Source organism: Rhinatrema bivittatum, chromosome 15 (assembly GCF_901001135.1).
Source record: "Rhinatrema bivittatum chromosome 15, aRhiBiv1.1, whole genome shotgun sequence".
Taxonomy (NCBI): Eukaryota; Metazoa; Chordata; class Amphibia; order Gymnophiona; family Rhinatrematidae; genus Rhinatrema; species Rhinatrema bivittatum.
In genome coordinates this window covers 56,078,146-56,104,416 of record NC_042629.1, presented here as the reverse complement: position 1 = coordinate 56,104,416, position 26,271 = coordinate 56,078,146, and the positions used below count along the sequence as shown (strand labels likewise).

Below are 26,271 nucleotides of genomic sequence, written 5' to 3'. Positions count from 1 at the left end.
ATGCCATGCAGTCTGTTTACTTGCTTATAGCAACCTTGATTTGTTTTCCTGCCTTATTATAACTAGTTGAGGCAGATTACAAATAAAAACAGCAAAAAGAAATATTTTGCTTGTAGATGCGTTGGATGTATTACGAAGAACCTCCATCTCCATAGCCCCGTCTTCCTCACTAACCGTTTTCTCTACCTGAACTCGTCTAGCGTAGTAAAGGGAACCCTTAAGGGCTTGTGCATGATGCACTTACAGGAGTGAATTTTCAAAGGGGTTTGGTGTGTAAAAATAGTGCATGTGTGCACCAGTAGCTTGCATGCACGTATATGCTATTTTATAAACCTTCGAGTGTACGTGCGGACTTGCAGCATGGTGTGAACTCTTTACCTCAGGGGGAAAAGGGGGCAGTCTAGAGGCATTGTGGGACGGAGTTCAGAAGTACACGTGTAAGGTGGTGTTTTTGCACGCATTGCTGAGCATTTTAACCCCTGCTGATGGTCTTGTGCAATGGCAATCAGACTTGCCTTTTGACTGCAGTTTTTGGTTGGGGGTCTGGGTGAACTGGTACAGGGTCAGGGCAAAGTACTAGAGGGTCTAGGTGACCCGGAGAAGGACTGTGTGAACTGGTGGAGGTATCGGCAAACTGGTGGGTCCAAGTATATGCACAAGTGTCTTCCAAATGGTATACGCACACAACTTTATAAAATTCCTGCCTGCATGTTTAAATCTGGCATAATTCCCACCAATAACGGGGCCTCTCCATACCGAGACACCTGAATACAATTTGTAGCATTTTTAAACTTGATCCTCCATTTACTTGGGAGCCAGAGCAGCTTCTCCAGCATAGGGGAGATGATCCAGTCCGGATCCTGGCGGCAGTACTCCTGAAGGAGCTGCAAGCGTGTTTATCAAAACCCAGTGACAACCCCTGATAAAGAGGTTTGCAAAAATCCAATCCACTGATCTCCAATGCATGGACCATTGCGACTGTATCCCTCTGTCACACTGTTGCCCCATTGTTACGCAGGCACCCAAATGTTGTTCTATGTGCATAAAAAGCTTAGCCTTCAGAAGGACACCCCAGACTACAGATTCTCTTTCTGCCTGAGCTCTGTGTCCTCAATAAGGGAATAAAAGTAAGAGATCCATTTTCAGAAAAGTGACAAGTGGACAACTTATGTGACTAAAGTTAGCTTGGTGGGGGGGAGAGGTGAGAGTTCAGACAGGGAGATGACTTGAAGACAGTCTTAATCCTTGTTTTTGCTTTATTTTTTTTTTTCCCCAGCTCTTGCCGGGGACATGTACAGCATTATAGTTTTGGTTAGAAACAAGGTAAGACATAGACGGTGCTGTCCTCTTGCCATCTTCTTGTGATTGTTTCTAGTTTCTCCGGATGATTTGTGCTTTACATTCGGAGATCGATTCCCTTATTTACTTAACATGTGAAAAAAGTTTATGCAACGTCTGCAAGTTACGTGGGGTAAAAAAAAAAAAAATCTCCGCGATGGCTGCTGTGGGATTTTCAAAGGGAAATTGTATGGGAAGTTTCCCTTTTTTTGAAAATCCACTAGCCCCGCGGGGTTTGAAATTCTACCCTCCCCCTCTCTCTATGCCAGAAGCACTAACCCTCCAGGGGACCACAGGCAAGTTAGTTGGAAGCCACTTTTCAGCCTTCCCCGCAGAGCTCGCAGGTAACTTTTTTTTAATCCCCAGGTCTGCAAGCTGAGTTTCCCTTTTGAAAACTGCACCCCCAGCAGGACCTTTGGGGTACATTTGTGCTGGCCTGGTGGGTAACTCGCTGGTCCTGCTCTACCCTGGCCTTCTCTGCTGGTAGGGGGATCTTTGGGAGGCAGTCTTCAGAGGTCTTTGCTGCGCGTAAAACCCCCACTGTTTACTCGTGGAGAAGTCTTTTGAAAATTGCCTTTATCGTCCTAGGCCCCCATTTACCCAAATGTAACTGGGGTGGGAATGGTAATGGCCTCCTTCCTCCTTTTCTCCTCTTTGGAAGTTGTCCTGCAGTCTGCTGCCGGGTCGCCCGTCCCAGATGCTGCTTCAGTGCACGGGTCTGGGCTCAGTCGTACAGCTTGATTGGGATCTTGTTTGGACGGCCAGTACCGCGTACGCATCCTGAAAGAGGAAACCTTGGATTTTTAATGGACTCTTTTTTTTTTTTCCTCTCTCTCTCTCTCTCTCCTTTCTTGGGCTCTGTGCTGTGCGCCGCTAGGTTCCTGTGCCACAGATAGTGATCCGAGCCCTGGATCTGATCACAATCATCGTCCCCCCTGCGCTCCCGGCCGCCATGACCGTGGGCACCATCTACGCCCAGAGCCGGCTGAAGAAGCACGGCGTCTTCTGCATCAGCCCCCCCCGCATCAACGTCGGCGGCAAGATCAAGCTGGTGTGCTTCGACAAGGTGAGCGCTGGAAGCGCAGCCGCGCAGAGGAGGAAGCGATGGGAGGTGGCATCTAGCACCCACCGCATGAAAGGGGGAAGAGAGGAGAGGGAAAGACAGTGAAGGGGCCCCATCACTAACCAAGGCAGGTCAGCAGCACCAGCAGCTATTAAACCCTCTCCTGTCTGGGGTTTTTTTTTTTTTTTTTTTAGCTTTACCTGGCTAACCCTGGAAGCTGCCCCCCCGCTGACCGGCCAAATTCATCCACCCACATTCACAAATGTAACCAGTCAAAAAAAAAAAAAATAGGGGGTATTGGGTTCAGGCAGCCATTCTGGATTTTCAGCACTAACCAGCTAAGCTTAGCCAAGCGGCTCCGGTCGCACAAGCAGCTGGCCTAAATCTGGCCAGACAAATTTTGTGCAGCTAGATTTAGGTGAATATTCAGCTGCAAATCTAGCGGGTTAGGTGCGGCTGACAATTCAGCCAGAGATCAGATAGCCAGGTGACATTTCCTGGTGGTTCTGGCCGCTCAGCACTTTTTGAAATTGGTCCCTATTTTGCTGGATGTCCCACTACAAAACTCCTTCTTGGTTTCCAGAGGTGCAGCTGCTGTAAACTTGGCTTGTGCCGTCTGAGCATACAGTGACATTTAATTAAAAGTGTTGGCAAGTAGACCGTGCCACTAAACTGAGCAAGGAGACAGAGGGAGACTTGTTTACCCATTTAGTTAATATTTTTGAAAGCCTAATCGGCAATAAATCTCGACAGAGATAGATCTTGCTGTTCAAGTTTAGGGAGGTGCAACTACATTTCCCAGCTCACTCATGGCCCTTGGATCCATCACCCATGATATAGCACTCGTATGCAAGAGAAATGAGTGTATAAATGAAGTTTAAGGATTCATTTATGTAAATGTTTTTCTATACAGAAGTTTTAATTTGTATATTTATATACATATATGTTATATACATATATATGTTAGATTGTGTATCTTTTTATTTGTAACCCACAATGGACAGCATAATTGGATTTAGGGGGATATAAGACACTTTTTTAAATAAATAAATAAAGTAAAGCAGAGGTCTCCAAAGTCAGTCCTTGAGGGCCACAGCCTAGTCAAGGTTTCAGGATTGTCACCATGAATATGCATGAGATCTATTTGCATGCACTGCCACTAATGCATGCAAGTAGAGCTCATGCAGATTCATTTTGGAAATCCTGAAAACCAGATGGTTGTGGCCCTCGAGCCCCCAGTTTGGGGATACCTTGCTTTTAAGCGCTGCCATGTATAAGGAGCTTCAGAATCTGTTTTACAGAATTAGCAAAATATTGTAAATACTTTAAATGGAAATCCTGCATGGAGATATTAGGAAGGCAAGAAGCATCCAGAAATTCAGCGAACATGGAAGCCGACTTCTAACATGGGGAAGGACATAGTTGCCAGCTCCATGATTAGCTTGGCTTGGTGGGGTGGCATGAGAAATACCTGCTTTTGTCATGCATTCTGATAAACGAGCAGTATTGAAAGCACTTTTATAGAGCTGCAGTGCCGAGCCTTCGCAGAACGCGGTCGGCGTTTGAGGTACAGGTCCCCTGGAGGGGCACTGGAAGCAGAGGTGAATAGAAACATAACGCGGTGGCAGGTAATGATCACAGGGCCCATCTCCCTTCCCGCTAATCTCTGGTTTCAGCATCATGTCCGCAACACTAAGGATCCTCCTGTGCTTATCCCTTGCTTTCTTGAATTTAAATATTGTTTTTGCCCCTCTGCATCCCTGTGGGAGGTGATAGCGAATGAATAGAGCGATCGTAACGGCTTTTACCGTCTGCTGTCTCCTCTCGTTTTAGACTGGAACCCTGACTGAAGAAGGGCTGGACGTCTGGGGTGTGGTTCCCCTGGATAAAAACTATTTTCTGCCTATAGTCCACGAGGCTCGCTACCTGCCCGACGGCCCCCTGCTGTACTCCTTGGCCACCTGTCATTCCGTGTCTCTGCTGAAGCAGCAGCTCATCGGAGACCCTATGGACTTGAAAATGATGGAATCCACGGGCTGGGTAAGAGGAGGAAGAAACAGAGAGAGAGAGAACGCTTGATCCCAGTGTAACCCGGGCGGTGAGGATTGTAAGGGGATGAACTGATCTGGCCCGGATGGGGGAGCTAGCGGGTCAGGCCATGTAAGATTGACATTTATTCCCTGCAGAAAACATACATTTTCTACAGTACAGGAGCGATTTTGAATAGCCCGCCTAAGTGCAGTGTATGTGGGGACTTTCGCATGCGTGCACCTTTTGTAACTAATTTTCAAAGGAAAAAGTGCCGAATAGATTCGCCCTGGATGAATGTTGTCTCTCTCATGGCGGATGCAAACACCCGAAGAGTTTCCCTTTTTTAAAAATCAGCTACAAGGAAACGGGTGAGCAAAAGTCCCACATACGCCTTCCCCTTGCTATTTGTGCAGGTGGCCGATCAGTCCGAGAATGAGGCGTGTACGTCTAACCCCACACCCCCGCCAGTTCTCATTTCCTGCCCCATCCCTCCTCTCTCCTGCACACTTCCCTCACCCACATCCTCTTCTTCCCATCCCCCCTCCCCCCTCCCCTGCACTGCCATGGTGCCACCCATCAGTCTCGCCCACCTAGCCACCACCTAATAAATTGTGGCCTTGCAAGGCCTGGGGGTCTCTTCTGCTCTGCAGTTGGGGGGCGCCTGATGACGACAGGCACAGACAGTGCAGTGCAGGAAGAGGGGCCAAGGCGTTTCCATACCAGCGCTTAGTGAGTGACTGGGATGGGGACAGAGCTAACAGCAGCAATGGCAGTGGCCGCCAGGGGAGGGAGGGTAGCACTGGGCCAAAGCCTTGATTATTGCTGTACCTATTGCCATGGCCTCTCGGGGGCCCCCTGCATTTCCACCTTTGTAAAAATCTGGGTCTTTGGGGGTGAAAACTGGTTTAAAACGAAAATGATTTGTAGACCTTCAATTTTATCAAAAGCCGAGTAGACATATTGGTCACCTTGTCTTTTTTTTTTTTGAACTGATTAAACCTTAAGCATTCTTGGGACAAAGCGAATCAAAGAATTGATTATGAGAAGTGTATGTAAGGATAATCCCTGACGCAGCCTTTTGGGCGAAACGCTGGCTGCCATCATTGAGTTACACATTCAGCTTCACTCTATTGACAGTCTTCAGCGTTTCATACAAGTTAGGTTTTCACTATGATTAATTGTCATGTATTTTAAAGACACAGGTGGTCATAAGAGTTGGAGGTTTATTGACTGATGATTAAGCAACCCCCAACCATAGCAGTAAGTTCCCTGTACTTACCCAGATCAGTCCAGACAGTGGGTTGAGCCTCCTTTCCAGCAGGTGGAGACAGAGAAAAACTCAAAGGGGTATCCTGTATCAGGACAGTGCTCCCCCTGCGTCCCTTCAGTATTTCTCTGTCTCCAGCAGATGAAGGTGTCAGAACCTGCGGTTCCCAGTTTTTTAGGCAGTTTCATTCTTTGAGAAAGTTCTTTCCTTCCCTCATCCTATATTCCTTACGGGTTTCTGAAGTCTTTTTTTTTTCCTCCACAAAACAAAAAATGTAAGTATGGATGCCAAATTAAAACGTACAGATATTTCACTAGCATGCACCTTGCGGGGTTTACATTTGTAAAGTGCGGGCGGGTACTCACTCTCTCACTATTTCTGCTACATCTTCAAAGAACCATATTGGTCTCTTCTTCCTCTGCACCCTCATTACTTGCCTTACACTGAGGTTTCTTGCCTTCCTCGACATCCTTGCTCCCTGATAGGGCTTCCTGTGTGTGTAATCACTCAACAGCCCTTTCCCTATTATGGCTCTGCTTGAATCCGCGCCGTACAATGATCACTAGACCCTAACTTGACTCCTACCATGATGCTGGTGATTCTATTTCCATTTCTCTCTCCCAAACGTAGTGTCTATTCTTCAGATCGTCGATGAGAGACTGCCCCTTGTAGGATCTACGGAATTTCTCTTCTCTGATATAGCACCCCTTGAGCTGTGGGGAGGAATTTACCTGGGAAAATACAATATTTACCTACAGAAAGTATTTTTGACCATTGCGCGCACACAAATACTGAAAGCAAAAATACATATGTACTTCTGCTTTTATTATTCCAGCAAACCCTGCAGATTAAAATTTCCCATGGGGTTTGCAAACACCCATGGGTTGTCTGATTAATAAACCCCAGTATAACTGGATACACAGTCCCCTTGTGCCATAGCCAGGTACAGCACACCCTTGTGCAGAGGCCTTGTACTGTAATTGTAACTTTCTGTTTCAGACTCTGGACGATAATGCAACAGATGTGCAAGCTGCAGAGCAAATTGGGATGAAAGTTATAGCAGTCATGAAGCCCCCTCCCTTGGATGAGCAGCCTCATGGGACAGTGAGTGGATTTTAAGATCCTGCTTATTGGTTTCCTGGTCTCAGTGCGTGCGCTGTTTTCAGGCTGGTAACCTTGGATGGAGAGGAAGAGGGGCTGTGGATCCTAGGATTAGGTAATGGGGATTGTGAAAGTCAGACAGAGGCCAGTAATTCCAACCTCTCTTCATGTCATGGCACGCCATCACCTTCCCCCCCACTACCACTCTGCTGACATCCTCGCCTTCCATTTGCCCCCATCCTCCTAGTGGCATCACATTCTCTCTCCTCTCATCACTTCCCTGCCCTTTGCTCTGTAACTCATCATCCCTTTCCCATTCATCCCATCCCCCACCACTTTGGCATTAAGAATTCCCTGCCCCCCACCCCCTTTTTGGGATTGCTTCTGGCAAGCAGGGTGTCTTACCTGCTACCTTTTCCTCAGATGCAGCTTCCCTGCTAAGTCAGAACTGTGCAGGGCCCCCTCCCCCCCCTCCATAGTCTGAGACCCTCTGTGGTTCAGGCTTCAGAAGAAAGGAGGAGGCAGCGGGTAAGACACGGGAGGGATATAGTGCAGGGAGAGGAGAGGGGAGACAGCAGCAGTGTTCCTCTGCCTTGCTCCTCAGCTGGGCGGCTTAAGTTTCACGGAGAACCAGAGGTTGCCACGTGGCGCGCTGGTGGGGGACCTCGGCATTAGACACCGATTCAGGAGCAGTGCCGTGACCTGGGGCGATCATTTTCCTCTATTTCTAGTCATCCTCAAGAGTAGGAGCTTAGCGCCACTGCTTTTCATTTCTATAGTGCTTCTGGGCCAGCCTTTACAGATACTGCGCTCTCCGCTCCCCTCCCACCACTAACCTCACTCTGTTTCTGGGAGGCACTGGTCTGAGGCTCTCCAACCCCCAGTACTAATGTCTCCTGTAAACGGACAACCAAAAGCTGCAGGGTGGGAGGCATTTTGCGCTACCATTTCAAAGCTTATGAAGCCGTCCCAGCTTTTACTTGGCGCTAATCGGGCCTATCTGTGGTTTCTTCCGTCAGCATTGGTAAAGCAGAGGGCTCATCTGTTGACCTGTGGCTAATTTAAATGGTAAAAGCAAGAGAGGTTCCGGTTGTGGGATCCTTCTTCCCTGCAGCCATGTGAATGCAGAGACGGGTCTGCAGCTGGACGTGATAGGTTTCTCTTTCTCCCCCCCCCCCCCCCCCCCCCCCCACTCGCAGAAGCACCAGACGCCAGTTGGGATCCTGCTCCGGTTTCCCTTCTCCTCGTCCCTGCAGAGAATGAGCGTCGTCGCAAAGCCGGCCGGTGACGCGCTGCCAGAGGTGTACATGAAAGGGGCCCCGGAGATGGTAGCCAGCCTCTGTAAACCGGAAACAGGTAAAGCAGGGATGGGAAGATGCTGCTTTTTTTTTTTTTTTAAATCTATATTTGTAAACCGTTTTGACAAAACTCTATTTGAAAAGCGGTATATAAATACTTTTAAATAAATAAATAAAATAGTAAAGTACAGGCACTGGACGCTCGGTAAGGTGGATTCTGAGTGCTGCGCAGCATTTTATTGTTCTGGTTTTGAGGTGTTTGAGTGGATTCTTGGGTACTGTGGAAGATGACGACGCCCACGGGGAGGAGCCCCGTGGGGAGCCACAGAACTGGGCTAGGCTCAGGACGCGCAAACGCTGAATTGTCTTTTATTATACAGCAGAAGTTAAGCCATCAGAGGTGGCAGTAGTGAGCAGGTTCTGAAGTAGCAGTCCAGGGACCCTCGGCAGAGGGGACCCGTCTCACCAAGTTGATATAGGGAGGTTCCGGTGTAGAGTTCCCAGCACGGCAAAGCTGTAGATGAGAGAAACTGAGAATTAGGTTACTCACTAGATGGTAGCTGTAATGTAGAAGGTTTCCACCAGGCAGAAGTAGATGGCCCAGGCACCGAGGCAGGGAGAGCAGGCCCTCGAGGAGAGAGTACCTGATCCCAGTAAGGCACCTGAAAGAAGAGGAAGGGCCCCCGAGGAGCGGGTACCCAGGTTAGTAGTTACCCCGAAGGGCAGAGTAAAAGCTTCCAGCGGCAGCACGGAAGCGGCAGAGCAGCGTAGACTGAACGAATCCAATCCTTTGCTAACTCGACGAGCTAGCAAACCAGCGAAGGCTAAATACCCGGATGTTGTGTCGTCACTCGAGGGGGACGCCCCCCGAGGTTCGCACCATAGCTGGAATAAAGACGCGGGTAGTGCGGGCGCACCCTAGGGGAGGCCCTTTGAGGAACATGGCAGTAGGCAACGCCATAGCCGTTCCGGGGATGCCGGAGAGAGCGGCTTGCAGACGCGGCGGAGGCCATCTTTCCAAGGCTAGCGGGGAGAGCAGAGTAAAAGGTGAGGCCCAAGGGTCGAAGCCGTCTGAGACCGACCGATGCAACGTTTTATAAGGAGAGGAATTTTAAAGGCTTGCAGTGTGGGAGCTGGAGGAAGCACCAGGAGAGCAGTACTCCTGATTTGATGAGATGATTGCCCTCTGTGAAAAGGAAGGCGTGCACTTAGCCCAAGGTTCCTGCAGTCCTGCCCCCTGCCTGACCCTATAGATTCCTTTCTCCTCAAGCGGAAAGCAGAGGCTTTTAGTGGAGGGGGATTGGTGGGACTGTCGGGCTCCCTGGACACTGAACAATCTTTGTCACCGGAGCAGCGTGATCCTTCCCAGCAGTGAGGTAGCCAACGACTGAAGATGACGGCTGGACTGGCGCGGGCTGATAGTGCTGGGGAGGTGCTCGCGAGCTCTTGATTACAGGGAACAAACGAGGCAAGAGGGGAGGACTAGAGCAGGAAGCAGCTGGAGGTATGGAAGAGCCCATTCAGAGTTGTAGAGTCTGCAGGCAAAAAGGAACCTGCAGATGGCATTTCTGTGGACAGTTTGAAAAACTCTCTCTAAACACTGTTGGAAATATGCCCCCCAAATCAAGGTTTTACTGTAGGATCCATGGTGCTGGGAATAAAGGCACATTAGCTTTCTTGCCTGGCCTTGTGAGTGTTTGGGGTGGGGGTGGGAGAGAGATTAGGTCTTCCCCCCCCCCCCCCCCCCCCCCATCAGGTGCATCAGCGATGACGTAGGAAACGCTTTTTTTTTTTGTGCTCTTTCATGCAGTGCCTACCTGGGTGCGCGCCCTGATCCCGCAACGGGCGCGCTCTGCTTCTGCCGGAAGCTTCCACGCTGTGTGTGTGTCGGGACAGAGGGGCGTGCAGGCTGCGTGCTGCTTCCTTATCCTGCTTATCACCACTGCTGCTCCTCTTCCTGGCACAGAGTGGAGGCTCCCAACAACGGAGAGCTTTTCTAGATGAGGAACCTCGGCTTGTCTGAAACTCCTCTTCTGTTTAGGAGGACAGACACACAGCAGTAAATATCTCAACCTTGCTGGGTTTTTTTTGTTTTTGTTTTTGTTTTTTTTACACAGTTCCTGCCGATTTCTCTGAAATGTTGCGATTCTACACCACTGATGGATACAGAGTCCTGGGGTTTGCGTTTAAAACATTGAACGCTATCGGGAGCTTTGAGGATGCCCAGCAGCTAACCAGGTACTGTATGTGAGCCCAGCCCTCTTATGGTCTTCCTGCACACTTGGTACCAGAGCTGGGATCTCTTGCCATTAGTCTTCATTTGCAGGTCCCCAGGGGGATTTCCCACCTATCTTTATATCCCTTCCCGACTCGCCTAACTCAGTCATCGCCATGACATTGGCCCTGCGTGTCCCCTGGTTTGCTGCGATATGCCCCCCTGTCTGTTCTATCAAAGCCAGTGGCCTCTCTAGACTCGCAGATATCTCCAGCTCTCGCATTCCTCCTGTTTAAAACCAGTAATCGCAGCTGGGTGTTACAGGAAGGAAGAGGATATAAAATCTGTGCGCACGGCAGGCACTACTACTGTAGAAAAGCATCCATTCTCGCCCCCTTGACCGTGAGCTGCGTGCGCACAGGGCTAACAGCCAGCCCCAGAAGCAGGGACCTGGGCTGGGGGTTTGCCTCTATCAGGAAAGCATCAAGCAATGCCTCTTGCGCTCGCTGCTTGGCATGAATTTACAGGGGCAGGTAGCAGGCCTAAAAAGTACCTGTGGCTTTTCTCTTGTTCAGAGATTCTGCAGAAAGTGGGATGACCTTTCTGGGATTCCTGGTGATGAGGAACGTTCTGAAGCTGGAGACCACACCAGTCATCCACCTCTTGCGCAATGCCAACATCCGAACCGTCATGGTGACAGGTAACGGAGGGGAGAGGGAGAAGGATTTGTGAGTGTGAAATTCATCCAAAGTTGTTTTCAGCATAGTAGAATAGCAGCATATAAACAGAGGTCATTGCAGCTTCTCCACAAGAAAGGTGTATTAAAAACTTAGAATAGCAGCAAAATTCATGGTACAACTTGACAATAAAAAGGTGCACCTTAGGACTAAATTTAAATAGATCAACACTGACTAAGCTTTACCAGCAACTCAGCAGAGATGCTGGTGACTTAACTCATAACATCGTAACCAAGCATTAGTTTGTAGCAGCACATTTAAGGTATTTCAGATAATGATGGTAGATTCTTGTAGTTAGTTTAGCATCTTAAAAGTTCTGGGTTGGGCTTGGCAGAAGAGCCAGGCTTTTAATTGCTTCCTGAAATGGAAGGCTTCGTGTGTTGAGCTCTTCCGGGAGGGAGTTCAGATGCAATGGATCCGTTGCAGGTGTTTGTTCTTTTGAAGATGGAGTTTTGTTCAGTGTGGTGTAGATAATCGGCACTTATGTAGGACGGGGGGGGGGGGGGGGTGTGTGTGTGTGATATGTCTGTGCCATTTGCATCCATCTGTCTGTTATGCAGTGGAGTTTTATATTACCTGAAGTTTGTGGAGGGCCTTAATTGTTAGACCCTTGTATAGTATTGCTGTGGTTTAGGTGCATGGTTAAAGTCTGTCTTCTCAGTGAGTGGGTGCAGTCTTTGTAAGTGGAACGTAGCGGCTCTTTACCGCTCCTTGAACTTACTGGAGCATGGTGAGTTATTTAGCGGCCAAGCTCCATAGCATGGCACTGCATCCAGGTAAATATGGGAGACGCAACTCTTGAGTTCTCAAGTCATCGAGCACAGCTTGCGTGGACAAGACCCAGTCTGTTATGGTTTGCGGTCTTGCCTGTTTTCTCTCTTGGCTTCCAGAGGCTTTGCAATCATGATGGTGCCTTAAGAGGAAGAGAGTGGTGGGAGAGCCACAGCCTACCAAGAGAGCATCTTTGTTGGGTGTTTTTGTGATCTGGAAACACACAGAAAACACTTTTCTTTTTGACTAGATCTAACTTCTAGGAAGTAGCAGGCACAAATTCCATGTCCTCCAAATTGAATCAATCTAAGATCAATAGGAAGAGCCAGGAATGGGAATCACAGCAGTGCCTGATTCTGTATCTTTGACATGTCATTGTCTCATGTGGCTACTAGCCACATGGGCTGCTCAGAGATGAATGGGAGGCGCTTTTAGAGAACGGTGCTATAATGTCCCCTTGATTCACATCTCACATTTGGACCATTTGCCTGGCCTCCTAGTCTTGCAGCTGGTTCTTTTTTATGTTTAAAAAAAAAAAAATTTTTTTTCAGTGAGCGTCAGCAAAAATGTGATAATTTTTCCCCTTTTCTTTTAAGGAGACAATATGCTGACAGCGGTCAACGTCGCCAGAGGTTGTCGGATGGTGGAGCAGAGCGAGCGTGTCATCTTTGTCAGTGCCTCTCCGCCAATGTACAACAAGCCCGCTACACTGAAATTCATACTGTCTGAGCCCACCCTGGGGCAGGGCAGAATAGGAGAGGTGAGGCCTGACTGTTCTGCAGAGATGAGAGCAAATTCAGTACTATTACTATTTGCACAGATCTAATTTTAATCTATATTAGTCTGTAACTCCAGGACTTGTCTTAAAATTATGCAAACAGGCCTAGGAAGTTGCCTTTAAGTTCCACATTTAGGAGCCACCATTCATGAAAAGGATCGAGGTGTCATAGTTGAAAATACGTTGAAATCTTCTGCTCAGTGTGCACAGCAGCCAAGAAAGTAAATCGAATGCTCGGGATTATTAGGAAAGGAATGGAGAACAAACCAGAGAGCCTCTGTATCGCTCCATGGGGCAACCTCATCTTGAGTATTGTGTGCAGTTCTGGTCATTACATCTTATGACAGATATAGCAAAATCAGAAAAGGTACAAAGAAGGGCAACCAAAATGATAAAGTGGGTGGAATGATTCCCCTATGAGGAAAGGCTTAAATTGTTATGACTGTTCAGTGTGGAGAAGAGTCGGTTGAGGGGATATGATACAGGTCTATATAATATTGAGTGGACTGGAACAAGTAAACAATCAGTTTACTCTTTTTCAAAAAGTACAAAGACTACGGGACACAAAACAAAATTACTAGGCGATATATTTAAACTAATAAGCTGTGGAATTCGTTGCTAGAGTATGTGGTGAAAGATGTTAGTATAGTTGCGCTTGGACAAGTTACTGGAAGAAAAGTCCATAAACCATTATTAAGGTGCAGTTGCAGAAATCCACTGCTTATTCCTGGGATAAGCAGCTTGGAATCTCTCTACCCCTTGGGATCCTGCCAGGTACTTGTGACTTGGATTGGCCACTGTTGGAAACAGAATGCTGGGCTTGATGGACCCTTGGCCTGACCCAGTATGGCAAGCCTTATGTTCTTATATGAGGCAAACTTGTGGATAATATATACTTGACTTTGTCGGTTTATGCAGCAGGCTAGTCTTTTGCTCACAGGCGTAGAGAATGGAGAGCCTCGGGTGGTGGTGGCATAAGCCCATGGGTTGCACTGTGGACACTGCATCTCAGACCCAGAAGACACAGTGAATGAGTCTCACTGAGACTCTGGAGTATCGCAGCGAGACACCCTCGTTTGGAGGGAGCTGCAGCATCTCCAGTGGGGTGGGGGGGTGGGGGGGCACGGTGTTGTCTTACCACTTTCAGTAGCCATACCAGCAATAGCACAAGTTAATGTTCAATCATGCCTCAACCCAGGGACCTTGACCCATGGCAGGGACAGCCTTCTGCTGACGTGTATGGTAGACCAGGCCTGCCTCTCCCTTCACTTCAAAATTAAAGTAGAAACTATCTGTGACTAGCAGAGACCACCAAAAAATGAGGGAGGATGACTTTCTCATGTGCAGCCTATCGTGACTACCCTATGTCCCCACCTACAACCCAGATCAGAGCCTCCAGATACCTGGATATCTTTGGATACTGAGCCTTGTAGGTTTTTGTATCTTCCTAGAAGTCCATAAGTGAATAGGTGGTTTTATAAATATGAAAAACAAGGAACTAGGTGCCTATCTCAAAGGTGTAAATAGTCTAAGCAAATCCATCCCAAGGTGTAACCAGCAAAACGGTTGAAAACTCTGACTGCTGCATCCCTTCACTGACGTTGAGAAGTCCACAACAGGCTTGACCAGTGTAAGTCCACAGCTGGAATAGATGGGTACCCCAAAATTCAGTTTAACTCTGACATGGCCCTGGTGTTTTGCTGAAAACAGCTCCATCAGGGAGAAAGTGGAAACCTTATAACAAGCCATCCATCAACTAAACATGTAGCTGCAAACACACAGAGGAAAATCGCCCATTAAAAAGATTTCAAAAACAGAATGTCCAAAAATACATTCAAGTTTCCACTAGAGAGAAACTGTGTTATCTAAATAAACTTTTGATTTCATAAATATATCAACCTTGCTGTGATCTTCAAAAAATAATTGTACTAAACGGTTTCTTTGGCTGATGAGACGAACGCATCATTGAAGGATACTTTCATTTTACGAGCCACCATCGGGATCAGCTTAAAAGAAAAATGCTCATCATGTCCCAGTGTGTGATCTAAGTGCTGCATATTCGCATACAAGAGAATGTGCAATGACCGTAACCCCTTATTGAAGAAGAAAAGTTTACAAACAGGGACTGGGAAGGGAGAAAGAACAAGAGCCAATCAAATGAAATGAATCATTTGTAATCAAAGGTCAGCTTATCCAAAGATGAAAATTATAAGAACTTTCACGAGTATGTATCAGAAAAATATTAGTCCTCTGGTTGATCCCCTCAGGAAACGTATTTTTAGAAATAAAACTCCCAGATCGTTCTGTCTTCCGTATAAGATAGAAACAGCCCCTCCCCTTTCTTAAGGCTGAATCTTCTCTGACGTGAAATGGCTGCTCTCCCAACTGCTACGATTTCTCCATCCAAAGATTTACAAAAGGGGCTTCCAAAACAATAAGCAGGAGTGCAGATTGCCATGTCTTGATCACGCATCCTGTTTTGCAAACCCTGAAAGGAAGTTGTTGGCTGTGCTTCTTCTGTAGGGATTGTACCAGCAGGAGGGTCGGCTCTCTGATCCAGGCCTCTACCATTTTGCACTGAATGGGAAATCCTTTGCTGTCGTCTACGATTATTTTCCCGACTTGATGCCAAAGGTGAGCTCGCCTCGGTATGCCCGCGCGCCTCTCTGATTCCGTGCTGTTTTCCCCCTTCCTTTCCACAGTAGGTATTTGGGGGTGGGATAGAATGGTCTTGATGGGGGGACTCCCAAACTGAGGGCCCAGAATAATATGCATCTATGTCTGCCGTCTGCTCACTCAAAACAGAAGTGCAAATCCGGGGACGGTGAAATGACTCTTCTTAAAGTAGTTTAAAAATGCAAACCTTGCAGCTGTGAAAAGCACCACCCCTGGACATGGAGTTCAGTCGCTGTGGCTGATCACAGCTCAGACGTGGGTCCTAGATGGGAAAGATTCTGGGAGCAGTTGCACTGAGGTAACCTTTGTGGCCTGACATTCTGGTTGTGTTGAAAGCGAACCTCGTCGCCTTCAGTCGTGTCTGAGGTGTACCAAGGTTACTGCACTGCCAAACAGATCCATGTAAGAGTTCTGGTGAGCTGTCATGGTTCAGTGGTAACCCCGCGCACCCTTCTTTTCCCATCCTCATCCACCACAGTGTGCTGTGCGTTTTGGGGCATCTCCATCTTGTGTTTTGACCAGTGAACTCATGCTTGATTTCTGAGGACAATGATAACCATGTTTCTTGCACAAAAAAAAAACCCTATGGCTTTTTGCAGGTGCTGGTGCGGGGGACGATCTTCGCCCGCATGTCTCCTGACCAAAAAACGCAGCTGGTGCACAGTCTGCAGGACCTGAAGTAAGTTTTGGAAAAGTGCACGCCATTGCCTCGGGTACGAACTTAAGCTTGTGAGCCCTCTGGGGACAGAGAAATAATTACAGTATCCAAACGTAATCCGCTTTGATATGACGAAAAGCGGAATATAAAGATTAGATGGAAAATACAAAAGAAGCACGTTTCATAGTCCTCTTGCGTTTCACGTTTTTTGTTGATTCTCCAGTAGGATCAGACAGTACTGGGGCAGATTTTTAAGCAGGTTGGCCTGCTAATTTCAGATGTTAGCCAGTTGATCCCGACAATCATGTTTCTCCCATGCCAAGCGTCTAACATCGATCTGCTGTCAGAAAGTTATGTGAATGGGAAGTCTGCACTTGTGATGTTATATGGTTTGATGGATTATCTTTAAACTAATCTTTCACAAATTGTAAAACGTTCCTGTGTGACTTGGGATTTTTATTTTCCCCTGGCTGTCTTCGCAGAGGTTTTGAACTGCAAGATAACATGATAAAATATGACTTTTAGATAGGATCAGCCCAAAGGTGTAGTGACCAGTATGTGGTTGATCACTGCTTTGTTTCTGCTTGTGTTGTGGTTTGGATAGTTGTGTTGAGTGCAGGAAGCCGAGCATGGCGGTGAGATCCAAAGTCCTCTCCTTCCGCAGCTGGAGTGCGTCTCTGTACTCCGTCGTTAAGCACTGAGCCCAGGTAACTTAAAAAAAAAAAAAAAAAAAGAGAGAGAGAGAGATTTACCTCCCGATTCAGAGGCATTTGGAGGGGTTTCGAAGACTTCCTCCTATCTCCTTGCTCGGCGCCTACCAACATTGCTTCTGTTGGGGTAAGGGGAAGTGGGCTTCAGAGTGGATTGAGCAGCTGCTAGGCCCCACTTTAGGCTTGGTCGGCACACCGCGATGTAGGCTGCGCCATCTTGCGTGCGTCTTTGCGCATGCCGAGTTACCATCCATAGAAAGTTGATACGTGCTGTGCGTCTGCTCTGCGCATGTGCTGTGCACATAACGTCCCACGCATACATACACACACAACCCACTAAGCGCAGAGTACAGGTAAAGCCGGGCGCACGGGCTGTTTGTGCAACTCTCCGCGTCCCTCCAAGGCACCCGAAATCTGTGTGCATAGAATTTTAAGCGCGAGCCACAGAACACACAGTTACCGCCGCTAATGGCTTTGGCATATTAGGGTTGTACAGTCTGACCGGGATTCTTGCTTATGTCAGCACTGTGAGGAAGCTCAGGGAGAAATGGCCTCCCCGGACTTTGCTAAGCCCGGCTCCTTCCATCCAGAGGATAGGTTAGCCACAGACTTAACTGGAAGTATGCCGTATCCGAGTACCCCCGGAACTGGGTCATCCATGAGAGAGGGAAATTCAGCCTCCTGGGCTAGGCATGGACCCAGCTGCCTTCTCTTGGGTGGAATTTTTTCAGGGCTTTCAAGCCTTCGTACAGGCGCAGTCTGCTACCTCACTTGCCCCTGTCCAGACGGAGGCTCAGCCAGTAAGTCCTCTCTCTTCCAGTCCCATCGGCAGACCTTGAGGCATGCGTCACCTCACCAAGGGTACCCCTGGCAGGGACCCGGACGGCACAGACGAAGGGGAGGATACAGATTCCTTGGAAAATGGGGAAATTCCCCCTGGTTTAGAACTGTATTGGACCATATTTTGGTTTTTCCGTAGAGACTTTCCTTTATTGCATTGTTGTGACACCACAATGAAAAAGCTCTGATTGAGAGGTTAAGACATTAACATTTAACTCTAATTAGCTATTCCCACCACGAAAGAGCTTCTACAAATTTAGGGGCCGCTGCAATATAGTGCGCTCAGCCCAGTACACAGCCTGATGCGCATTTTGGATACGCTAGAATAACTCCCGATGCAGTAATGGGATTAGCACATCCAAACCACTATGTAGTTGATAGCGCTCATCGCAGGCTATTAGCCCTGATGCAAAAAAATCACCGCCAACCTGGCGTGCACGTTTTAACATACAAAAATTAATGCCAGCCCCTGAGCTGGTGTTAAGTATTGAAGTACCCCAAAGCGCCACAGAAAAGCAAAAAATACTGCTTTTCTAAGGTTCCTCCTACTTAATCTCGTTACGATACTAAGTAGGAGGAACCACAGGAAGCCCGCGAATAGCTACATCTCCTGGGTGTCCGATGCCATGGATGCTCTAGGGACACACAATTTATCCCTAGCGCGTTCCTTTTAGCGCAGCAGCTCATTTGCATATTGCACTGGGCGCCCAGGAGAGGGGGATGTGCAAGCATTGAAAAAAAACGTGCGACCAGTTTGGATTCATGTTTTTACGTGCTGGATTTTGCATCGGGCCCTTAATGGGGGACAAGATAAGGGCCTTTTTTTCAGCCCTATTAATTTTCTGTGCTCTCTGGACTCTTCTTGCTTTATGCCAAAATGTGCATACTGTTAGCCCCTGTAAGAGGAGGTGTTCCCAAGGGCTTGTTTAGGTCGGGGGAGGGGAGGAGGGAAACAGTGCATGTAGACCATGTTTACATATCCTTGCACAGAACTTTGCCCCTCCCCCAAAAAACAGGAAAAGCAGGTGTAAGTTACTGTGCAAATATTAAATCAACAGCAGAGACTCACTGGAGGATCACGGGAAGGAAAAAGCTTTCTAGGGAAAACGTATGTTCCAGTGCAAAATTTGCTGCAATGTTTGGTGACATTATGCCGGTATTTGCGGTGGGGGTTAAAAAAACACCAGGGGTAAAACTGGTGCACTTCTTCTGCGGGAGCAAAACTTCTGACAACTTTGCCCTGTCGCCTTGCATCCTGGGACACGCGCGGTCGTTGAGCTGCTGTTCTTTGCTCTGGCCGGTTGCAGGTATTGCGTTGGAATGTGCGGAGATGGTGCCAACGACTGTGGGGCGCTGAAAGCTGCCGACGTGGGGATTTCCCTCTCTGAGGCTGAAGCCTCCGTAGCCTCGCCGTTCACCTCCAAAACGGATAACATCGAGTGTGTTCCCCTGGTTATCCGGTGAGTTGCAGCCCACCTTTTTCTTTCCTGCGTTCTCCGCAGCAGACTGGGAGGGATGGAGAGGTGAGGCCGCTGCGGAACTCCTGGGGTGGTTCTCCAAGCTCCACGGCTGAGCGCAGCTTCCCAGCCGCGTGCGCAGCATCTGGGCAACCCGAAAAGCCACTTTGCATGGGTGTTAGTCTTTGGCACTGTAGAACAGTGCCAAAGACTTTTTTTTTTTTTTTTTTTTACTAGTTCTAAGATTAGATGTCCATTCTGCAGATTCCCGTTGAATAATGGGAATTGCCTCGATTGTGTAAGGAAGATGAATCCTATAGTGGACTATGAGAGACAATTGGTTAACAGAGATTCTGCTGTGCTGTTAATTGTATTTGCAGGGGAAGGTATGTGGTAATTTAAGTTTATTCCATGCAGACTGTATGAAACATTCGAGATCCAGATGTTGTGACTCCTGGTGGTGGTAAAGGGGTAGTTTTCGCTAATGTGTGTTTTTTCTTCCCCCGCTCCCCACCCCGGGTTCCATGATGGAGTTTAAATACAGTCCAAACCTTGTACGCAGGGATAAATAACTGCTGCTGTCCAAGTTCACACTGTGAGGGGCAGTTTGGTCCCCAGAGAATATAATGAGCAGCCCCAGCAGCAGGGCTGCAGCGTCTCTGCCCGGCTCCCTCTAATCGCTGCTTCTCTCTCCTCTTTCTGCAGTGAAGGTCGATGCTCTCTGATCACGTCATTTGGGGTTTTCAAATACATGGCGCTGTACAGCTTCACCCAGTTTGTGTCTGTGCTGATCCTCTATACTGTAAGTGTTTGCCGCGTGCAGGAACGGGCTGCACACTGAAATGTGTATTCTGGCTCTGCTTTCCCCCCTCGGTATTTTATAATACTTTTTGTGCTGGCAACAAGATAGGATTTGCCTACGCATATCTCATGTGTATTCACTGGGACAATCCTGAAAGCTCGGCTGTTCTGTGCTGATGGTCAAATAGAATCTACCTAGGTGGTTTGGCTTCTAAAACTCTTCAGCCTGAAGTGCATACTTGTACTTGCTATTTGTGTGAATAACCGAGCAGGGACAAAATTAGTTCTAACCCTGCCTCACCGTAATTCCTCCTTTCATTGTGGCTAAAAGTGTGCACGCTGCAGAAACCCTGGTGCACTTCCAGCTGCTCTGAGGAGGAGGGGCGGCTTTCAGCCAGAGCAGTTGAGCTGTATAAATAACTTTGGAAATTGACGCCTTTTGTGGTGCATTAACCTCTTGCTCTGCAAAATCTCGCATTAGCCTTTCAGTGTAACTTCCAGAAAGCCTCTTTTTTTTTTAAATTTATTTTTTGTTCTAGCTGGCAGTAAAGCGAGATTCCCTTTTCCTGAGCATGTGGGGTGTGTTTCTCTAGTTGGTCATAGTCTCCGGTGGGTGTAGATTTTAAATTTGGACAGGTTCTGGAATATAACATGTCAAACAGAACCAGCTGCTTTGTGCGCAGCCATTACAGCCCATACAACCTAGGCACCTGGTTTATAAAAGGATTTCTCTGAAAAACAGAGGCAAAATCTCTTCTAATTCAGGCCTTTTAAAATGCTGGAAATGGTTCTTGTCCTTGTATGTATTTCTTAAAAAAAAAACCAAAAAAAACCAACCTACATTTCCATGTATTGCAATTATTGATAAATAAAATATATGGTGTCACTGACTGACGTACATAATTGGGTAATTAACAGTTCCCTCACTGGGCGCAGTGCGAGACGGTGTGTGCATTGGTTCTGCCTATCTGTTCACCAGGGAGTCTCCCCTGTCATCTGCCTGGGACCTCATCGGTGTAGTGCGTTTCCTTGTCCGCCCTTTGCCTTACAGCACTGCTCTCGTCCTTTTCGCAGGTGAATACGAACCTCAGCGACTTTCAGTTTCTCTTCTTTGACCTGATCATCACCACCACGGTGGCCGTGTTGATGGGCAAGACGGGGCCAGCGAAGGAGCTGGGCCCGCAGCGGCCCCAGGGCACTCTGATCAGCATAGCTGTGCTGGGCAGTCTCCTCCTCCAGACGCTCCTGCTGGTCATCATACAAGTGCTGTCTTACTTCATCACCGTCTCGCAGACCTGGTGAGTGCGGGCTTGCTTCGTAGCTGGTGAGCTTGAGGGGCCGGCCCGGTGGCGGGGCCTGCATGTTGCTGCAGGAGACCTAGATTGGATTTCCAAATCCAGCTGTTGCTTCTCGGGGGGGCTACAGAGGCCGTGTTCAGCGCCGCGGAGGGGGGGTGTAGTCTCGGCCGTCGCGCAGCAGTGACCCCTAGTGATCAGACTCTTGTGCGCATGCATGCCAGGCTTCAGAAGGCACCCCCCCCGGGCCGGGAACTGCCGCTGGTACGGCTGCCTGGATTAAGGAGGGGAGCTGGTTTATAAAATGCGGCGCTGAACCCAGATAGTTAGGAATGAAGGCTCATGGAGCTGCACCCCGGTGGAGCAGGAGGAAACTGCAGGGGCCTAAAATGAGACCTGATGAGTACTAACTTTAATTTCTTTGTCTGTAACAATGAGCCTGGCTGCCCTTCTTTCTTTCTTCTGCCGGACCTGTGTGAGACATGCCGCATGATGAGTGGGATCTGAGACGAAGTTGCTCTGTAAAAGAATCCTGTGCAGTCGCCACCCCCCCCCCAAAAAAAAATTGCCCTGTCCCCCCGGAGGGGGGGAGAGAGACTAAGGGAGAGTTAGAGGCTAGAAGTTGGGGGGAGGTGAAAGGATAAGAAAAAGGTGATGAGGGTGGGAGTGATTTTGTGAAACAGGCCGGGGGATGGGGGCGATCGTGTGTGAAACAGCGAGTGGGGATAAGAGGGGGGATGGGATAAGTGAATCAGGGACAAGCTGGGGGGGGGGGGGAAATGGGGTTGTTATAGATTGGAAGGGTTATGGGAAAAGAGCTAGGGGAGATGGAGGGTATGTGTCCTAGTAAATCAGGGTTTGTGTGTGTGTGTTATCTCAATAAAAGATGGGGGCAGTGTAAATTTTAGAGGTGGCGAGAGAGAGATTATTGTCTGGTCTTCCATGTATCAGGTAGTGCGCTAGAATAGGGCATCAGAAACCTGTCCAGATGGACCCCCACAGCCGGTAGGCTTTTCTGGATCTCCCCAATAATAACTACACATGAGAAATTTGCAAGTACTGGGTCTCCAGTGCCTGCTCGTTGTGGAGATCCTGAAATCCCTGCTGGCTGCAGGGTCACCAGGACAGGTTTTGGAAGCCCTGGACTTAGAAGTAAAGCATGCAATGAAACCCAATGGTGAGTGGAGGATAATCCTGAGGTAATCACTCCCTTCCCTGTTCTCTTCTGTCTCAGGTTCATACCTTTAAATGATACTGTGATAGCGCCTCTGAATCTGCCAAATTATGAGAATACGGTCATCTTCTCCGTGTCGGGTTACCAGTATTTAATCCTTGCTGTCGTCATGTCCAAAGGATACCCCTTCCGGAAACCACTGTACACCAATGGTAAGGGTCCCTTCGGGTTTAGACCTGCAAGGGTTAAAAGCCATATGGAATCCTCACTCATTCATTAGCCAGCCATCCTGCAGATATTCAGGGTGCATTAGTGAGGCCTCAGTCCAACCAGCTGGACACACATTGACATTTGAGTAAAATCTGGCACATGAAAAACCCTTTGAAGACTATCCAGTGCTGTCTTTCAGGTGGTACAAGAGAAGAACTTCAGCAAGATCACAGTTTGGAAACTGGATAACCAGTGTAGCTGTTGTCTACAGACTTTTGGCTTTACGCACACTGGCATCTAGTTGTTGGTCTGAATCCTTCAGTGGTCTTGTGTGTTTAGTACATGTTGGGAAAATCTAATTTGTGTACTACTACTATTCCTGCTGCTTATTTCTGTAGCACTACCAGGCATACATAGCTCTGTGCAAATGCACATAAGATACAATCCATCAAAACAAGTCTGCTTACTTGCTTGGGAATGAGCACTTCATTCATAAATAAATAAATAAAAGGAACACATAATTAGCCTGCTCTAGTGGGGAGAGGAAAAGGGGGAAAAAACCAGATAATTTTCTGCTCTGTTTCATTGTCCAGTAAGAGCTGCTCTGCTTTTGCTCATCAATAATGCTGCTGTCTCTGGACCAGTGTTTCCCAAATCCTGTTTTCAAGAATCCCCAATAGATCTGGTTTGTAGGATATATGCAAATCAACTTGTTTGGATCAAATATAAGCAAACCTGAATGTTCTTTGGGGATATCCTGAAAATGGGGAGGAAAATAAGTCTTCCCACAGAGCTTCCAAATTTGTGTATACAAGCTGCAAACTCATTTTCTAAGGGAAACACCCAATGGAGTTTCCCTTTGAAAATGGGGCCAACGTGCACAACACAAGTAAGAACATAAGATATGCCATGCGGGATCAAACCAAGGTCTGTTGAGCCCAGAATCCTGTCTGTCAGTGTTTAGTTAGGGTCACATGAACCTGGCAGACCCCAAAAAGTAGATCTGTTTCATGTGGTTTACTCCCAAGGATAAGCAGTGATTTTTCCAAGTTCACTAAGCTAATGATCATATATGGACTTTTCTGTAGGAACTTGTGCAAATCTTTATTAAACCCTACTATGCTAGCCCTCTTGACTATATCCTCTGGCAACAGGTTCCACAGCTTGACACTTTATCTGGGCTTCCACAGATTGTCCACGCCTCATGCAAACTTTAAAACCCTAGCAACTGTTTTAGGGTTTTTTTCTAACTTTCCCTTTTTTAAAATTAAATGCTGCTACAGTAGTTTTACTTAATATCCGCCTACCAGTGGATTTATTTGTATTATGATTCCGCCAACTTTACCACTTGTACCTGTGTTCCCTTGAGAATTGGATCTAAATTAGTTCTCCCCCCCCCCCCCCCCCCCCACCTTGGCTTCATGAGCAGCTGGTGCATGACACAGTCATTTATGGCATCTTGGAACTTTTACCTCTCCACCATGCCTTGATGTGACATTTGCCCAATCAATACTGGGGTAATATTGCCTGTTTTTGTGTGACCAGCTTTATTAGCCCATTTTCTGTTAATATTTTACAATCTGTTTCCTTATCCTGACCAGGTAAGAAGTAGTGTACCCCCCACTACTATACACTTTTCCCATCACACTTGGAATTTCAATCCATTTAGATTCCAGACTATTTCTTTCCAGCAGAACTCTTGTCTTAGTTTGCTATGGTTAACACATAGTGCCACCTCCCCACCAATTTGATCTGCCCTGTCTTGATATAATTTGTAGTCTGATATCAGTGGCCCATTAATTATCCTCCTTCCTCTAGGTCTCTTGACATGTCTATTATGTTTTTATCTTTATTGCCATATATTATAATTCTCCAGTCTTATTTTTCAGACTTCTGGCATTTTACACAGGCATTTTAAAGTGTGTATTTGTATGCAGAACCTGCTTATCAGTAGATGATAAAGGCAGTTGTGAATCATTCATATCTGTATGTTCTTTATTTAAATTCATCTCTACTGTTTCACCCTCTACTACAGCCTCTCTGCTGCAATATTTTAACTTTGTCATCTGGATTGGCCACTCTTCGAAACAGGATACTGAGCTTGATGGACCCTTGGCATGATCCAGTATGGCAGTTCTGTTTTTTGTTTTTTTTTCTTAATGTCCACGCTATCCCAGTATCTTTTGAAGATCCCTCCCTCTGAACCACGTGCTTGTGTATGACTGTCCGTATTCCCCCATGATCTAGTTTAAAAGCTGCTCTCTTCTCTCCTTCTCTAATGCCAGCAGCCAAATTAAATCCTAATTAGGCTGCAGCTCCCAATTCTCCAGAATGTTCTCCAGTTCCTATTAATTCTAAAGACGCTTGTCCACGCATTGAGACTCGAGCTTAGCCTGCATGGGGAGCAGGTGCCAAGCATATGCCAGAAAGTACACCCAAAGAATTTAAAAAATATTGTGTCTGCACATACTTTCACACCCCTGACCTGACCCCACCCCCTTTTTCATAAAAGTACACACAGATATTTCCACTGGCATTGAGGAGGAGAAATATTTTTTTTTACATAGGTTTATCCAAGTACAAATGTTTGATTATTGCACTCCCTTAGGATGACAATTCCCATTGCTTTGCCCATGTAAACTGGCAGTCTGAAAATGATACTCCCTTATTTAGATTGTGGGAGGAAAAGTGTGCATATGGATGGCTTTTCTAATCTACATGTGTACTTCTGCAGCAAAACTCTACTCACAGATAAAGCAGTTGCAATAAACTGTCCATACTGGGTACCCATAGCAAGTTTGAAAACAAAAGAACACACACACTTTTTGTTTTTAAAAATGGAGTCAAGTCCACGGTTAAAAATGCAGTTAGAAAATTGCTCCCTAGATCTGATGGGTATATGTGGAAGCCATTGCTGTACTCTAGACCAACAGCTATTGGTTCCAGTCCTGGCTGAGGCCTGTAGCCTCACAGCTCCCAAGAACATTTTTATTGGTTCTGGCAGTAGCTAATTTATTTCTCATAGGGGACCATGTGTTTGGATTTCTCAGACCTTATTCATCAGGGAATCATTGCATCAGGCCCCACGAGTCTGTGTGCATGTAAAGTGTCACTGGATCTAAATGAATGGGCTATCCACCCAATGTGATGTTACCGTGACTTGTTTTAATTTTGACTTTCTCTTGTCCCTTCCTCTGCAGTCCTCTTCCTCCTTGTCCTCATCATCCTCTTTGCCCTGATGATCTGGCTGACCCTGTACCCTTTGTGGTTCATGAGGTTCCTCCTGATGCTGAAAGAGATCAACGACATGAACTTCAAGCTGATGCTGCTTGGATTTGCTGTGCTCAATTTCTTCACCGCTTTTCTGCTAGAGGTGGGAACAGAAGACTTAATGCGAGTTTTTTCGCTCTGTGGTCTCCCGTCTGCCCCTTTCCTCCTCTTACCCCCTTCCCTGGAAATTCCCTGCTTTGTTGGAAAGTATAGACCCAGCCCCCATCCTCATTTCTTGAGCTCTTGCTCTGTTTAGGTGCCATCTGGGGGAGGATGGTCTTCCTGGTACCGAAGCCGAGCAGTCAGGAACCTTAACTCAGCTCGCTGGAGCTGGGCACTGTTGTGGGAGGGCGCATATCCGTGTCCAAGCATGGTCGTTGGTACCTGTGCTTTTCTGGCAGCTCTGCCTTTGAAGTCTCTTGCTGACACTGGATGTTTTTCAAGGGAGCTCCCATTACTGACACAGCAAACTAGTTGCTCGAGCTGTGAACTTTTTTTTTTAAAATAGACATTTTATTTTTTTGTACTGGAAATATACAGACAGTAAATTTGAATCAAGATTTGTGCATTGCTTGTGATTC

General features: G+C 47.3%; 1 protein-coding gene across 10 annotated transcripts in view; it reads left to right on the top strand.

The window, feature by feature from the left end:
- Positions 1-26,271, top strand: part of ATP13A2 (ATPase cation transporting 13A2) — a 135,288-nt gene that overhangs the window by 96,894 nt on the left and 12,123 nt on the right. For 9 of the 10 annotated variants that reach the window (XM_029577867.1, XM_029577863.1, XM_029577865.1 and 6 more), the window contains 15 exons: positions 1,277-1,323; positions 2,216-2,404; positions 4,235-4,441; positions 6,699-6,803; positions 8,000-8,156; positions 10,216-10,336; positions 10,889-11,013; positions 12,418-12,581; positions 15,123-15,233; positions 15,875-15,954; positions 18,791-18,943; positions 19,646-19,742; positions 20,816-21,039; positions 22,271-22,422; positions 25,621-25,793. In XM_029577867.1, the coding sequence (XP_029433727.1) occupies positions 1,277-1,323; positions 2,216-2,404; positions 4,235-4,441; positions 6,699-6,803; positions 8,000-8,156; positions 10,216-10,336; positions 10,889-11,013; positions 12,418-12,581; positions 15,123-15,233; positions 15,875-15,954; positions 18,791-18,943; positions 19,646-19,742; positions 20,816-21,039; positions 22,271-22,422; positions 25,621-25,793 (2,105 nt within the window). Of the gene's footprint in view, positions 1-1,276; positions 1,324-2,215; positions 2,405-4,234; positions 4,442-6,698; positions 6,804-7,999; positions 8,157-10,215; positions 10,337-10,888; positions 11,014-12,417; positions 12,582-15,122; positions 15,234-15,874; positions 15,955-18,790; positions 18,944-19,177; positions 19,597-19,645; positions 19,743-20,815; positions 21,040-22,270; positions 22,423-25,620; positions 25,794-26,271 lie in introns of those variants that run through there. The other variant, XM_029577871.1, reaches the window with a different exon arrangement.